Raw genomic sequence first — 14,733 nt, 5'->3', positions numbered from 1 at the left:
CTGAGCACCAGGGGGGCAGCTCCTGCATTGAGTGTCTGCCCCCTGGTAGTCAGTGCGTGTCACAGTGACTGGTCATTCCACCTTTGGTCAATTTGCATATTAGCCTTTTATTATATAGGATTGGATGTCACTCAGAAGTTCCAGCATACAACAGTTTCCCTGCTTTGTCAATCCATTCAGTGTTCAAGAAGATCATGTTTTATACCTAGGATATGCCTAAACACTGATTGGTTTAAGGATACAGAAAAAAAAAATTATATATATAGGAGCCCACTGCACAAATTTGTGCACCTTGTAAGGAACAGTGGACCACAAGGCTGCAGTGGGCACAGGGATGGGTCTCAGCTCATCCTCCAAACCTCCACCCAGCCCCTACACTGCAGCTCCCACACACTCCCGCTGCCGCTGCTCCCACACGCTGATGGCCCCTGCCCCACTCGCACCTCTGACGGCGCAGAGCATTTGGGGCTTGTGTCAGCAGTGGGTGCAGGCAGGGTCGGTGCCATTAGCTGGTGTAAGCAGCTGATGCTGCCCCGATTCCCCCTCAGGAGCAGGAGGAGGTAGAGAAGCCCTCAGGGTAATTGGGACCGGCACCAGGTGCCAGCAGCAGATGTGAGCAGTGGCTCCAGCACCAGCTGCAGGTGTAAGCAGGGCCGTTGCTGGCAGGGAGTGTGAAAGGTAGCTGCCAGCCCTGATCGCCCCTCAGGGGTGGGGGAGATGTAGAAGCCCTGAGGGCCAACTGGGCCTGCAGCTGCTGCTTGCACCCACTGACAGTGCCAAGTGATCGGCTGTGGCTGGTCTCTGGCAGTAAGTAAGAGCAGCAGCTCTGGTGCCGACAACAGGTGCAAACATGGGGTGGGACTGCAGAGCATGGTAGCAAAGAATTTTCGGTAACCACCAAAGGTTTGCCCTGATGACAGCAACCAGCACTCCACCTTGGTCTGGTGCCCCTGCTCACCTGCTCCATCATCCTGCTGTTACTGACGACCGCCACATTCCACACTCTATTGCCTGCTGCTCACTGCTCACTCACCATGTTCTGTGCGTACTCCCTAGTGGTCAGTGCACGTCACAGTGACCAGTTGTTCGGATGTTCAGTTGTTCTGCCTGGTCTATTTGCATATTAGCCTTTTATTATAAAGGATGATACCTGCTTTCACAAACCTCACAGTGTGGAGTCAGAAGCAGACAAATAGATGATTACAAAGCCCTGTCATTAAAGACATGATAGAGGAAGCCCAGGTGTGCTGCCCATGGAGGTGACCACCGGGCTGGATTTGAAAGGAAAGGGGGAGTTGGCCAGACCTAGAGGGTGGGAAAGAGCAGACCTAGAGGAAAATGCATGCCAGTCCCTGAGGAGGAACCAGAACAGTTCCTAGGGGAAGTGCAAGAAACTCCCTGTGTCTGAAGTTAAGGGTTCAAGGAGGTGTGGCCTGAAATGAGACTGGAGAGGCACACAGGGATCAGATGCAGGAGCACCAGGTACACAAGTCAGGAGTTTGATGCTGAGGGTAATGGGGAGTCCATGCTTTAGAGAGATCATTATGGTAACAGAGTGCAGGATAAACTGAGGGGGGAAGACTTGAGGCAGAGAGTACTTAGGAGAACAGTGATAGTAATAGTAGCAGCAACAGCAACAGCCAACACTACCAAGCACCATTTTAAGTGCTTCACACATGTAGACTCATTGAATCCACAGAACAATAGGTGCCCTCAATATCCCCCTATTACTGTTCATGATACTGAGACCTGGTGAGATTAAATATTTGCCCAAGGTCTACAATCAGTAAGTGACATGCCGATATCCTAAATCAGCCCGGCTGTGGAATCCACAGCTATTGCCTGATATATATAATTTTTTTTAATTGATTTCAGAGAGGAAGATAAAGGGAGGGAAAGATAGAAACATCAATGATGACAGAATTATTATTGATCAGCTGTTCCTGCACATCTGGGGATCGAGCCCACAACCCAGGCATATATGTGCCCTGACCAGGAGTCGAACCGTGACCTCCTGGTTCATAGGTCAATGCTCAACTGCTGAGCCATGGGGACTGGGCTATCAGCTGACAATTGCAGTAGCTTCAGGGAGAATGAAGTGTTGCCTAACCCTGCCAGGGAAGATGGTGAGGAGAAGATAACTAAGGAGAGAAAGAAGGGGGGGAGTGTGAGACGTGGGGACAGGCATGGATGAGGGGAAACTCTGGGAGAGACACACGTGCGAGTTTGCAGCTTCTGTGGAACCTCAGGGGAGATGTTCTGAGGTGAGTGCATTAAGAGTTGGAGCTGAGGAGAGAGCTTCGAAGACAGGTTGGGAATTATAGGTGTGAGAGACACTGGCGAATTGGGTGGTCACCAAAGCCAAGGAAGGAGGTGGGCTGGCCGAGGGAGAGCAGGGAGAGAAGAGGAACATCTGATTTCAGGAGTGAATTAAGAATAAAGCAACAAATGAAACCAAGAGAGGTTCAGAAGAAAGAAGAGAACTGGGTCAGTGGGATTAAGTGATGCAGAGATCAAATAAGATAGCACTTGAACAGTAACCATTTCACCATAAATAAATTTAAAAAGCACACAGCAGGCTGGGGAGAAAATAGTTTACCATACCTGACAAATGTAAAATAGTGTGAGTAGAGAGATGAACAGGCCCTCTGATAAACTGATGGTGGGAGAGTAAACAGGCACAGTCTTCTCAAAGGGCCATATGGTCTTGTTTATCAAAATGTAAATGTGCCCAATGAGCCCTGACCAGGTGGCTCAGTTGATTAGAGCATTTGTCCCTACATCAAAAGGTTGCAGGTTCAATTCTCGGTCAGGGCACATGCCTAAGTTTTGAGTTCAATCCCCAGGCATGTACAGGAGGCAACCCCTCTCTCTCTCTCTCTCTCTCTCTCTCTCTCTCTCTCTCTCTCTCTCTCTCTCTCCCCCTTCCTCTCTCTCTCTCTCTTCCCTTCTCTCTCTATCTCTATCTTTCTCTCCTCCTTTCTCTTTCTCAAATAAATAAAACAGAACATACCTTCATGTGAGAATTGGAAAAAAAATAGTTTAAAGAATTTACGCATCCCCAGATATGAGCCAGCAAACTTATACTAAAGCTACAGAAACACAGAGAAATATTCCCAAAGATGCTCATAGGAAGAAACTACGTATCCATCTCTAAGGCAATCATTATGCAAATCATGATACATACATACCATGAATCACTATGTCATCATTAGAAAGAGTGAGATGGATCCCTATGTAATGATGAGGAATAGGTCCATGATACATTCTTTTTTTTTAATATATTTTTATTGATTTCAGAGAGGAAGGGAGAGGGAGAGAGAGATAGAAACATCAATGATGAGAGAGAATTTTGATTGGCTGCCACCAGGAATCGAACCGAGTTCGATTGGTTCATAGGTCAACGCTCAACCACTGGGTCATGCCAGCCTGGCCAATATACATTCTTAAGCTGCAGAAAGTATAAATAGTTAAATATGTTATATTTCTATTAAGCAAGGGAAGAAAGAAAACATGTTTGTATCTACATGGGGAAGTCTGGGGAAGGCAAATATTAGTGAACAGAGGGATGGAAGGCTGTCTCTCGAGTTTTACTTTACAGGCTTTTATTGTGTATCTCCTATATTCTGGACAATGTGCATGCTTCACTTTAATAACACTAAAGCAGTCCTCTTTAAGAAAGCGGCTGTTGGGCTCAGTAATCCAGAGGTCATTGGTAACCCTGGCAAAAGCTGTTTCAGCAAGCAGTAAGAAGGAAGCTAGTTTCGGTGGGTTGAGCAGTGGACAAGAGGCGGCCACGTGGACCCAGCTGCTTTGTCAAGAAGTTCACTTGTGAAAAGGAGGGCACAGGGAGCGGCACCTAAAGGAATCCTAGCACAGAGGAGAGGAGGGAAAGACATAAAGAAGGTGGTAGAAGGGCAAAGCGCAGGGAGGCAGGATCCTCCAGGATGTGAGAGGTGAGGGGTCCCACAGCCAGGTGCAGAAATTCACCAGAAAGAGAGGAGGGACACTGCTCACGCTGACCCGAGAAGATAGAAACAAAGTGCCCGGTGAGTCCAGGCAAGCCTGTCAGCTGGAGTCTGGGATTGCCTGCAGCTTCCTTTAGGAGGTGAAGATTTATAAAGCACAGAGACAGAGATGGACTAGGGCAAACCTCCGCCTTCAGACTGCCAGTGCCTCCAGAAGCCATTAGGCAGGAGGTCCTGAGCATCCCCAGCGCTCACACAGAATCTCCTGGCGGAGCCTTGGCCTGGAGCCAGAGTCCTAGGACAGGCCTATTGGTCCCCTGTGGGAACACCTCCCCTGGTGGACCTCTCAGATTTCCCCGTTGGCAGCCCTGCCCCAGAAGTATCTCCATAAAACCTGATTCACTTTTTTCCTGCCCAACAGCCCTAACTGCTGCCGAGCCCTGAGTCACAGCGGAAGTATCAGCAGTAACTTCAGCAGTAACAGCAGCCGTAGCAGCAACAGCAGGTAAGTGGGCTGTTCAGTCTTAGAACTGCTGGGGCCATTTTTCTTTTTTTTAAATATATTTTTATTGATTTTTTACAGAGAGGAAGGGAGAAGGATAGAGAGCTAGAAACATTGATGAGAGAAAATCATCGACCAGCTGCCTCCTGCACACCCCCTACCGGGGATGTGCCTGCAACCAATGTACATGCCCTTGACCAGAATCGAACCTGGGACCCCTCAGTCCACAGACCGACGCTCTATCGGATCCAGGCGTCTTCAAACTACGGCCCGCGGGCCACATGCGGCCCGCAGAGGAGTCTGATCCGGCCCGCCAGGTTTTTTGGGCAGTGAGCGCAGCCGAGGTGTTACAGTAGGAATTAGTAGTTCATATAGTCCGGCCCTCCGGCTCTCTGAGGGACCGTGATCTGGCCCCCACTTTAAAAAGTTTGAGGACCCCTGATCCACTGAGCCAAACTGGTTTCGGCTGGGGACATATTTCTGATGGAAGGGACTTGGAAACCTCAGTCTGGCTCCCCTGAGAACTGAGGTGTGATGAATTGCAGACTCTTAGAGCTAACGATAACTGTCTTTGCCAGACAGCACAGTACAAAAGAACTTGTTGCTTATAGAAAAAAACAGAAATATTCTCCATCTGCACTATCCAGTATGATAGCCACTAGTCACTTGTGGCTCCTGAGCACTTAAATGTGGCTCATGTGACCGAGGCACTAATTTTTTTTAATTAATTTAAATTTAAGTAGCTGCCTGTGGCTAGTAGACATCGTTTGGGGCAGGGCAGATCTAGAGCAGTCTCCTCATTTCCCAGTGAACCACATCAAGGCTCAGAGACAAATGACTTGTCCAAGCTCACACTGACCACGCACTGCAGAACCAGGATTGGAAACCGGCTCTTTGTTCACCCCACCGTCAACACGCATGCGGCGGGCTCAGTGGAAACGAAATCAACCGAATGAAAATCAAGAAGTGGGCTGGTTGAGAAATGTCAAATCTGGGCTCTTTTTTCTATGCCTTTCATACTCGGTTATCTGAGTACCTAATGGAGTTCAGAAACCTCAGGCTGACAAATAGCCCCTTGTGATAGTGGACAGAATATACAATTTGGGGTCAGGTAAAAAAAAAAAAAAGTTGTTAAAACTGCTCAACACCCAGTTCATCTGTGTCATTCTAGGTGAGTTGCCTAAGTCCTAGAGTCTTGGTTTCCTCATTCAGGAAGCACATGTTGTCATGAGGATTAAATGATATAGATTCTGAAAAGCACTTTTTTTAGAAACTAGACCCTCAGACGTACTCAACAGTACAGCTAGTGTGACTACTGTTATCCGGGTAAGATGTACCTTAAAGTCAGCCTGGACAGTGGACCGGCTACTTTCCCTTGCTTGGAGATGTAGCGGGAGAGACAGCATGCTATTAGTTGACAAACTATTTCAGTAATAATTATCATAACAAGAAATGCAAACATCATGCTTTATACTGTCTTAAATGATTTTCGGGTAATCTCTCATTTCATCCTCAGCCTCATTTTACAGATGAGTAAACTGAGACTCAGAAAGAAAAGGTCACTTGCCAGGAGTTGCTTAGCTAGCAGGGTTCTTAACCACCACTCCCACCCTCTTCTCTGTGTGTGTAAGGAGCTTCTGCCTGATGTTAGCATCGCCTGAGCGGGAGTCATTGCATTCTTCTCTAACAAGGGAAAGAAAGATGTGACAAAGAATGTTTGCTAAGCAGCGGGACTCAGAGGTTCTTTCCTTGGGATAGGCAGCTTGGGTGTTTTGGCAACAGTCTCTGAGCACTCACTGGGCAAGAGACAGGCATAAGGAGTGGTGGAGGGACTGAGGTCGCTAGGTGTGAGCTTAGGAGGGAGTGGTGAATTTGTGTTCACTACTCTGCCTGTATTTATCCTCTCCATTGCAATCAATAGCAACTATGACATAATATATTTTTAGTGTCACTCAACACTGTTTTCAAAAATGTGTTAGGACTTGAGTGGGATTTTAACTTTCACCAAAAAGCTTCCTTTTCCGCATTAGATAGTCTTGGCTCCAACGCTGAAAACTACCGCAGACTCAATCCCAAGTATGCAAGCCAAGGGCGGAGAGCAATGACCTCAGAGGGGCTCATGGACAGAGCGGATGTTTGGGGGCTGAAGTGAAAGACAAGAAGAGGTGTGATAGGGCCCCCATTTGGGGCTAGCGGTTCTCAAATGGGTGTGGCATAGAGAAGGAATCTGTGAGGCTCTAAAGATTCCTGGGGTAAGTGGGGTGGAGACAGGGGGCATTCGATTCAAGGAAAAAAGCTACGACTCTCCAGAAACTTGTTCCATCTCCTTTGTCTTAATGAGCTGTTCTCCTTTCAGGTATGAAAGATATTTAAGAGAGGTAGTGCTGCTAGACAGTAAGCCCAGGGGAGCCTGAGGCAGCTAGAGTGCAGAGAGTCAGACAGAACAGAGGCCACTGAGATCAGGGCACAGATGAGAGAAATCTGCCCTAGCCGGTTTGGTCAGTGAATAAAGCATCAGCCTGCCTGTGGACGGAAGGGTCCCAGGTTCAATTCTGGTCAAGGGGACATACCTCGGTTGCAAGCTCCATCCCTGACCCTGGTCAGAGCGTGTGCAAGAGGAAGCCAATGGATGTGTCTTTCTCACGTGGATGTTTCTCCCTGCCTCTCTGTCTCTCCCCCTCCCTTCCACTATCTCTAAAAAATCAATGAGAAAATATCCTCGGATGAGGAGTAACAAAAAGAAGGGGGGAACAAAGATGAGAGAAAGCTGTGCAGTCCTGTCTCTTCATCTGTGAAAAGGGAAGATTGTCTAGGAAATGCCACAGGTCCTTTCCCAGTATGAACCCTCCCAGTCCATAAAATGTCTAGTGATCAAAGATCTGACCTGGGATTTAAATATTCACATTAAGTATCCTTCACAGGCCGGGACTCCACCCCTCAATTGAGCAATCTCATCCACCACTCACTTCCTCCACGGGGCTCTCACCACCGCCACCCTTGCAGTCGGGCACATCTGCTCTTCGGAGGTGTCTTACAGGTGAAAAGCCCAGAACCATGGTAAGTCTTGGGACACTCAGCCCTCCCGCCATTCAGAATTGTCTCTGTTCTCCGTCTCCCTGGACACCAGCCTCCCGCTTATTCCAGGCATCTTTCCCTACTCTTAGTGGGTCTCACCGACACCCCTAGGTCTCTTTATTCTCTCTCTTTAGGCTACTCTGTCTTCAAAAAGAGGGTTTCTGCACCTTCCCCTACACCTCTCTCCAGCAACCACTTAGGACAACTCTGTTCCCATCCCCTCCCCTTCCCGACTCAGCCAACTCTCCCTCTTTGCTTTGCACAAAAGTGGTGTGAGAAAGGGCCAGACACTGTAGAGTCCCTCCTCCCATATATTAAATTTAAATATACGTGGATGATATTTATAGAGATAAAAAATACTGGAATTGTATTAAAATGACAGACTTTTGTTGTTGTTGTTGTTGTTGTTTAAAAGTTTGCTATAAATGTTTAGAATCTTATAAAGTCCTCATTCTATAGCATTCTCATGAAATAAGCTAGAATCATCCCATTCATGTTATTTCTGAACTACCGCGAGTCATTAAGGAGATGGCAATTTTGTTGAAAGAGAATCTCCTGCTGGGAATCCAAGAACATGAGTGAGTGATCAGGATGGGCCAGCCAGTTCTAGGGGGTTTGGTTTATCATTCCTAAAAGGGCTGTTTCTTTCATTCTGGGCGTCAGGAATAGCAAAGAAAGCAATGTACAGACATCAAATGATGGGAGTGAACTATATACAGGTTGGCTAATATCTCAAGAATTTAACTTGCAAATATATTTAATATATGACCTATGATTTTTGTATTGTTGTTGTCAAATTATCCTGTGAGTTCTTAACTAGCTGGGTATTCTATCGTACATACTACAATTGATGTTATCTATTATGTATAAGGGTAATGGCCATCAACATGGCAGCCCACAGACTGGGCAGTCCCAGGATCTCTTTCATGGTTCCAGAGAGTTCTCTAGCTAAAGATTGGCGCCATATCTGTCAGGCAATATTGACAATCTCCTCCAAAGTAATATTTCCATCGTGTGGATGTTTTTCTGTTTCCGTCTCTTGGAGGTTCCTAGAGGGCTTTGGTGGTCAAGGCAGAGGCAGAGCTACCACTTCAAGCTGAGTCTGTCTGTTCTGAATGGTCAGTTACAATGTTATCCTCAAGCCCTTCCAATCACCTGTTGCCTTGGCAATGTCATCACCAATCTTTTTGGGAGACAGATCCAAGGAGCTGACCTGGGGTGGAGGGCAGATATGGCACCCACTCTCAGATACAGAACTTTGATCTCATGGAGGTAGAACTTAGGGGACATGGTGGAGTGGGGGATGGTATTGGAAGAATCTGGATTTGGGATGAATGAAGAAAGTTGCATTTGGCTTCCTCTGATCCTAAAGGTGTGAATTTTATTTATTTATTTATTTATTTGTTTTTATTTTTTTAGAAACAGGTCTGCAGGCTGAAAATGTGGAGGGGCCATTTGCACCTAGTTGGAATTCTGGCTGTAAGACTTCTAGGCTCTGGGACCACAGGCTGGTCTCTGAGCCTCATTGTGTCTGTCTTCTCATGGTTAAACAGGGGCTTAATCATATCTATTTGTAACAATCAAAAGAGATCATATAGGCACAAAGTAGATCTCAAGTATCATCTTCCTATCTTCCTTTCCTTAGTTTCTCCCTTTAACAGCCAAAACATCACCTCTAGGGATTGGTTACAAAACAAACAAACAACAAAACATTCTCTCCACACGCCCCCCACTCCTCCCCACCCCCACACCTGGCCAGTGGCTGGAGGTCATGGCCCTCGGCGGGTGGCCTGGTTCTCCTTTCTGAATTCTCTACTTCTGTCCTGACTTGCATGGGAGTGGAGCTCACCCACATACCTGCAATCTGGCCCCAGCATAGTCGAGCACCGGACTCTTCTAGAATGAGGGTTCACCTTATAACAGCACAACCAAGGAGTCCAGGCTGCCTGTCACTACTTCAGCCAATTAAGCAGAGACAGGGTTGAATCATATGAGTGTTTATTCCAATAATGCCAGCAGTATGGGAGAGCGGCAGGTCATCCACAAAAATCTGCTCTGTACCCCATCATAAGTCAGCTGCTTATATTGGATAGTGGGACAAAGATTACGTGGGGATGTAGGAACTACAGGCATGGAAAGTAGGCATAGAACAGTCATTACAGGTTACAAGTCGTGCGGGCTGGGGCAGGGATTGCAGGGGAGTGGGTGCCTCCGGGCATCCCAGGACCAGCTTACAGGTAATAGGGGTAAGGGTTGTAAACAACAGGCAACTCTTGGATTAGATTGTTTCAGCCAGGAGGCTGTAATCTTTCTGTAATGATAGGCAGTTCTTGGGAAAGGAAGATGGACTACATTCCAACATCAGCTCCCGTGTCCCCAGGTGCACAACTCTCAGCAAGGTTAGAACATGCTCTCTCTGATATTTTGCTGCCTATGGATTCTTCTAAGATTTTTATGATCTTACGTTTAAGGTTTTTTGGGGTTTTTTTTATCCATTTTGAGTTTATTTTTGTGTGTGGTGTAAGTTTGTGGTCCAGTTTTTTGTGTTTTTTTTTTGCATGTATCTGTCCAATTTTCCCAACACCATTTATTGAAGAGACTGTCAATATGCTCTTGCCTCCTTTGTCAAATATTAATTGATTTCTGGGTTCTCTGTTCTATTCCATTGGTCTATATGTCTGTTCTTGTGCCAGTACCAGGCAGTTTTGAGAACAGTGGCTTTGTAAGATAGCATGATATCTGGTATTGTGATCCCTCCAACTTTGTTCTTTCTCATGATTGCTGCAGCTATTCAGGGTCTTTTTTTTATTCCATATAAATTTTTGGAGAGTTTGTTCTAGGTCTATGAAATATGCCGTTGGGATTTTAGAATGTGCTTTCTCTAATCAGAACAGAACCCTCATGGTTAGCAGAGCATGATTAATATTTCTTAAAAGTGTAGCTGGTCCCCAATATTCTATTTCTGCCCCTAACAATCAATGAAGCATGTTTGCCTGCTGCTGCCTCTTCTCATAGGGAAGTTTCTGCAGCTGCCCCAGCCCAGCCTTCTCACAGCTGATGTGCATAGATGTGGGGTTCCTCTCTCTGCAGGCACAAACTCTCTGCACCCACCAATGGTCATCCTCTTTCAATGGTGGGTCTTCTTCTATGCCATGTGTTCCCTTAAGCACATCTCTGATCATCTCTCATAGAGGTGAGTCACCCTTGACCTCATAAGCAAACTGGACTTATCCCTGGGGCTCTGAGCAAACTTGCTTTTGATCAAGAGACTACAGAGCCAGTGATTTCTCTCAAGTCTTGCTGGCAACACTGGCCAAACCAGCTCTATTATCTGCCTCTTTCCCCCTACCACCCTATGTGCTGGCCAAACAAGGACACATCCTTATCGTCACATCTTTCTACATTCATGGACTGATTGAATCTGCTCTGTCTGTGATCTCCATGTGCTGAGAAGGCCATTTATCTGGCTCCTATCAATTAGGGGAGAAAGTAATAGCTTCTCGGAAAGGTACAGACTAAGAATTCCATCCCTCTAGGAGAAAGGGGCATTATTTTTCCAATTTCTCTTAACATCACTAAGCTTTCTTCTTTGCTACAAGTGATTGGCAATAACAGGCTTTCTTCTGCTAAAGCAAAAAACTTCCTAGGAGTTTTGGTGTTGATGACGTTGTTTTAATATTTGCATTTGCTTTGTAAGGCTATACATCTTTGGTTAATCTTTTTTAAATTGAGATATAATTCACGTACTATGAAAGTCACCCATTTAGAGGGTACTACACAGTAATTTTCATACATGCACAGTTATACAACCATCACCACTATCTGATTCCAGAACACTTTCATCACCCTGAAAAGAAATCCTGTACTTTATTATTATTATTATTATTATTATTATAAATTTGGTATTTTTATGGTGGACAGTCATCATTTAAAAATACGGAACGCTTCACGAATGTGCGTGTCACTCTTGCGCAGGGGCCATGCTAATCTTCTCTGTATTGTTCCAACCTCAGTATATGTGCTGCCGCAGCGAACACAATCCTGGACTTATTAACATCCTGCCTGTCCCGACACCCCCATCATCCCTGGCAACCACTAATGTACTTTCTGTCTGTACTGGTTTGCCTGGTCTGAATGTTTCACATACACGGAATCATAGTCTAAAGTTTTGTGTGTGGCTTTTTTTCACTTGTAATAGCTTATAGCTCATAGCAATACTGTTTTCCAAGGTTTATCCGTATTGTAGCGTGTATCAGAATTTCCTTCCTTTTTATGGTTGAATGATATTCCATATTTATCTATTTATCAGCTAATGGACACTTAGATTGTTTCTACTTTTTGGCTTTGAAACAGCTGCCATGAACACCCATGTACAGGTTTTTGTGTGGACAGAAGTTTTCATTTCTCTTGGGAGTGGAATTGCTGGGTCATATGCTGACTCTATGTTTAACTTTTGAACAACTGACACCTGTTTTCCAAAGTAGCTGCACTATTTCACATTCCCACCAGCAATGTATGAGGAGCCCAATTTCTCCACATCTTCTTCAACATTATTATCGTTCATCTTTTTATTATTATTATTATTATTATTATTAGCATCCTAGTGAGTGTGAAGCAATTCCTAAGACTTTTATTTTATGTTTTTGTCTTTAATGCTGAGTTCCATTTGGAGGAGGGTTACAGACTTGCATGTGGGCCCAGGATGCTCATAGCTTATAATAAAGAAATGGCACAATGGTGATGTATTTTGCGGTCCAAAAGAAAGTCAATGAAGTAGCTGGTTTACTTTAGGCCATTGCCTCTTTGAAAACTGGGATATTTTAAAGAGGCTGTAGCTTCCCCCAGAAGCAAGCTCTCCACTGATCCTGTAACAAGGGCAGAATCCACAGAGATGGGTTTATCTGGGTGTGCTGGGGAGTTAGGAATGGGTGAAGGTATGCACTGGCAGGACAAGAAGGTCCCACCAGGATGGGGAAGCCACCAAAACAAGGATAGTATGTGTCCACCTGCCATCTCTGCTTCTCGCTTCCCCTTCTCCTTATTCTGGGAGCACCTGGCTTTCTCTGGCCCCTTGCATGACAGAATAGGGCTGTCCAGAGCTCCCATGATAATCTGTTACATTCCCACCTATTTGGAGAATCAGTCAGTCAACCACCTGCTTATGATTTTTAATATGTTTTTTCAAACTATACAAATATGCTCAGAGACCGACCTCCTGCCTCCCAAAAGAACAATGCTGGAACATGCTAATTGAGTAAACTTTCTTCTAGCTCAAGGATCCCAAAACACTATGCTGCTACCACTCAGTTTTTCTAGAACATTCTTTTTAAAATAACTTACAGAAAGTTGGACAAAGGGATTAGTCTCAAAGTTCATAATTAAACTCAATTGGATTGCATGCTTCATCCCCCACATTGAAAACTGAATGGCACCGAACGTTTCTGACATTAAACTCAGTCTCCACAGTCAGGGATGCTCACCACTGAGATATCCAAGAAAACAAGCTTGGTAGATATTATTGAAAGGAAAGTTTCCACAGTGATTTGAGTGATGGCAATGTCATGAAAAGTGTTAAGAACCTCTCTCTGCCTTTAAAGGGAACTATACTCTTTTCATGAAACATACTACTTATAACTAAATGTGCCTCAGATTGTTAGAGGTTAGTGTCCCAACTATTTTCCTGAAGTGAAATTTACTTTCATTTAATATGCAAGTCAGTGCAAAGAATCCTATCTGGGGGGACTTTATTGTGCAGTAACACCCATCTCTCTTCTCTAGCCCAAAATTGTGGAGCTCCTAAATTTGCAAGATCTTATGGAAAATTATACCTGGGAATACAATTTCAGTGACATCGCTGACATGACCTTTGACCCAAACACTTTCGTATGTCAGTCAGAAAATCTGGATATCAACAGCTTTGCTCTATTAGCCATCTATGTCCTGGTCTTCTTGCTGAGCCTGCTGGGAAACTCCCTGGTGATGCTGGTTGTCTTATATAGCAAGGTCAGCCGCTCTGTCACTGACATCTACCTGCTGAACCTGGCTATCGCCGACCTGCTCTTCGCCCTGACATTGCCTATCTGGGCTGCCGCCAAGACAATGGGCTGGATCTTCGGCACACCCCTGTGCAAGGTGGTCTCACTCCTGAAGGAAGTCAACTTCTACAGTGGAATTCTACTACTGGCCTGCATTAGCGTGGACCGCTACCTGGCCATTGTTCATGCCACACGCACTCTGACGCTGAAGCGGCACTGGGTCAAGTTCATATGCTTGGGCATCTGGGCCCTATCTCTGATCCTGGCCCTGCCCATCTTCATCTTCTACAGAGTCGTCTACCCACCTTATTCCGCCCCAGTCTGCTACCTGGACGTGGGTGCCAATACAACCAAATGGCGCATGGTGATGCGGGCCCTGCCCCAGACCATTGGCTTCCTCCTGCCGCTGCTGGTCATGCTGATCTTCTATGGGCTCACCCTGCGCACACTGTTCCAGGCCCACATGGGGCAGAAGCACCGGGCCATGCGGGTCATCTTTGCTGTCGTGCTCGTCTTCCTGCTCTGCTGGCTGCCCTTCAATCTGGTCCTGTTGTCAGACACCCTGATGAGGCTGGGAGTGATCAAGGAGACCTGTGCTCGCCGAAATGAAATTGGCCGAGCCCTGGATGCCACCGAGATTCTGGGCTTCCTCCACAGCTGCCTCAATCCCCTCATCTACGCCTTCATTGGTCAGAAGTTTCGCCATGGACTCCTCAAGATCATGGCCATCCATGGCCTGATCAGCAAGGAGTACCTGGCCAAGGAGAGCAGGCCTTCCTTCGTTGGCTCTTCTTCAGGGAACACTTCTACTACCCTCTAAGACCCCCACTGCTATTGTAGCCGCACTCCCATCAGCACCCAAGCCTCATGACTATAGTCCACTGCCTATTCACAGTGTCTGTGTCAAGACAGCCTCACATTGTGGTCACAGAAAGTTGCTGAGGCTATGACGATCCCAGGCCCCCTGATCTGGTTCAGAAAGCCTGCCCTGGATCCCCACCCCTTACTGTAGTTATATAGGCCAGGATCAGAGAGAGGGCCCAGATGCCTAAGCACATATACTGCTAGAGCTCTGTCCATCCTACCACTGAGCCCATAGTGTTGAGCCCGGTAAATTCTGGAATCCACAGACCACCAGGGAGCCGAGTCCGAT

At 46.2% G+C, this 14,733-nt stretch overlaps 1 protein-coding gene and 1 non-coding gene across 2 annotated transcripts; one reads left to right on the top strand and one right to left on the bottom strand.

The window, feature by feature from the left end:
• Positions 1-7,253: 7,253 nt before the first annotated feature.
• On the top strand, positions 7,254-14,679 carry CXCR2 (C-X-C motif chemokine receptor 2). Its single transcript, XM_036422226.2, is given in 4 exon segments — positions 7,254-7,375; positions 7,377-7,527; positions 13,324-14,591; positions 14,625-14,679. Coding segments are annotated over 3 exon segments (1,317 nt in total). The 5' UTR covers positions 7,254-7,286; the 3' UTR covers positions 14,401-14,591; positions 14,625-14,679.
• Positions 11,476-11,582, bottom strand: LOC118710085. The gene has a single exon (XR_004985294.1). It is a non-coding gene; the product is annotated as a U6 spliceosomal RNA (small nuclear RNA).
• Positions 14,680-14,733: the final 54 nt, after the last annotated feature.

Source organism: Pipistrellus kuhlii, unplaced genomic scaffold (assembly GCF_014108245.1).
Source record: "Pipistrellus kuhlii isolate mPipKuh1 unplaced genomic scaffold, mPipKuh1.p scaffold_m20_p_7, whole genome shotgun sequence".
In the NCBI taxonomy this organism is placed as follows: domain Eukaryota; kingdom Metazoa; phylum Chordata; class Mammalia; order Chiroptera; family Vespertilionidae; genus Pipistrellus; species Pipistrellus kuhlii.
The sequence above is the reverse complement of the archived record's forward strand: the minus strand, read 5'-3'. Positions and strand labels throughout refer to the sequence as shown.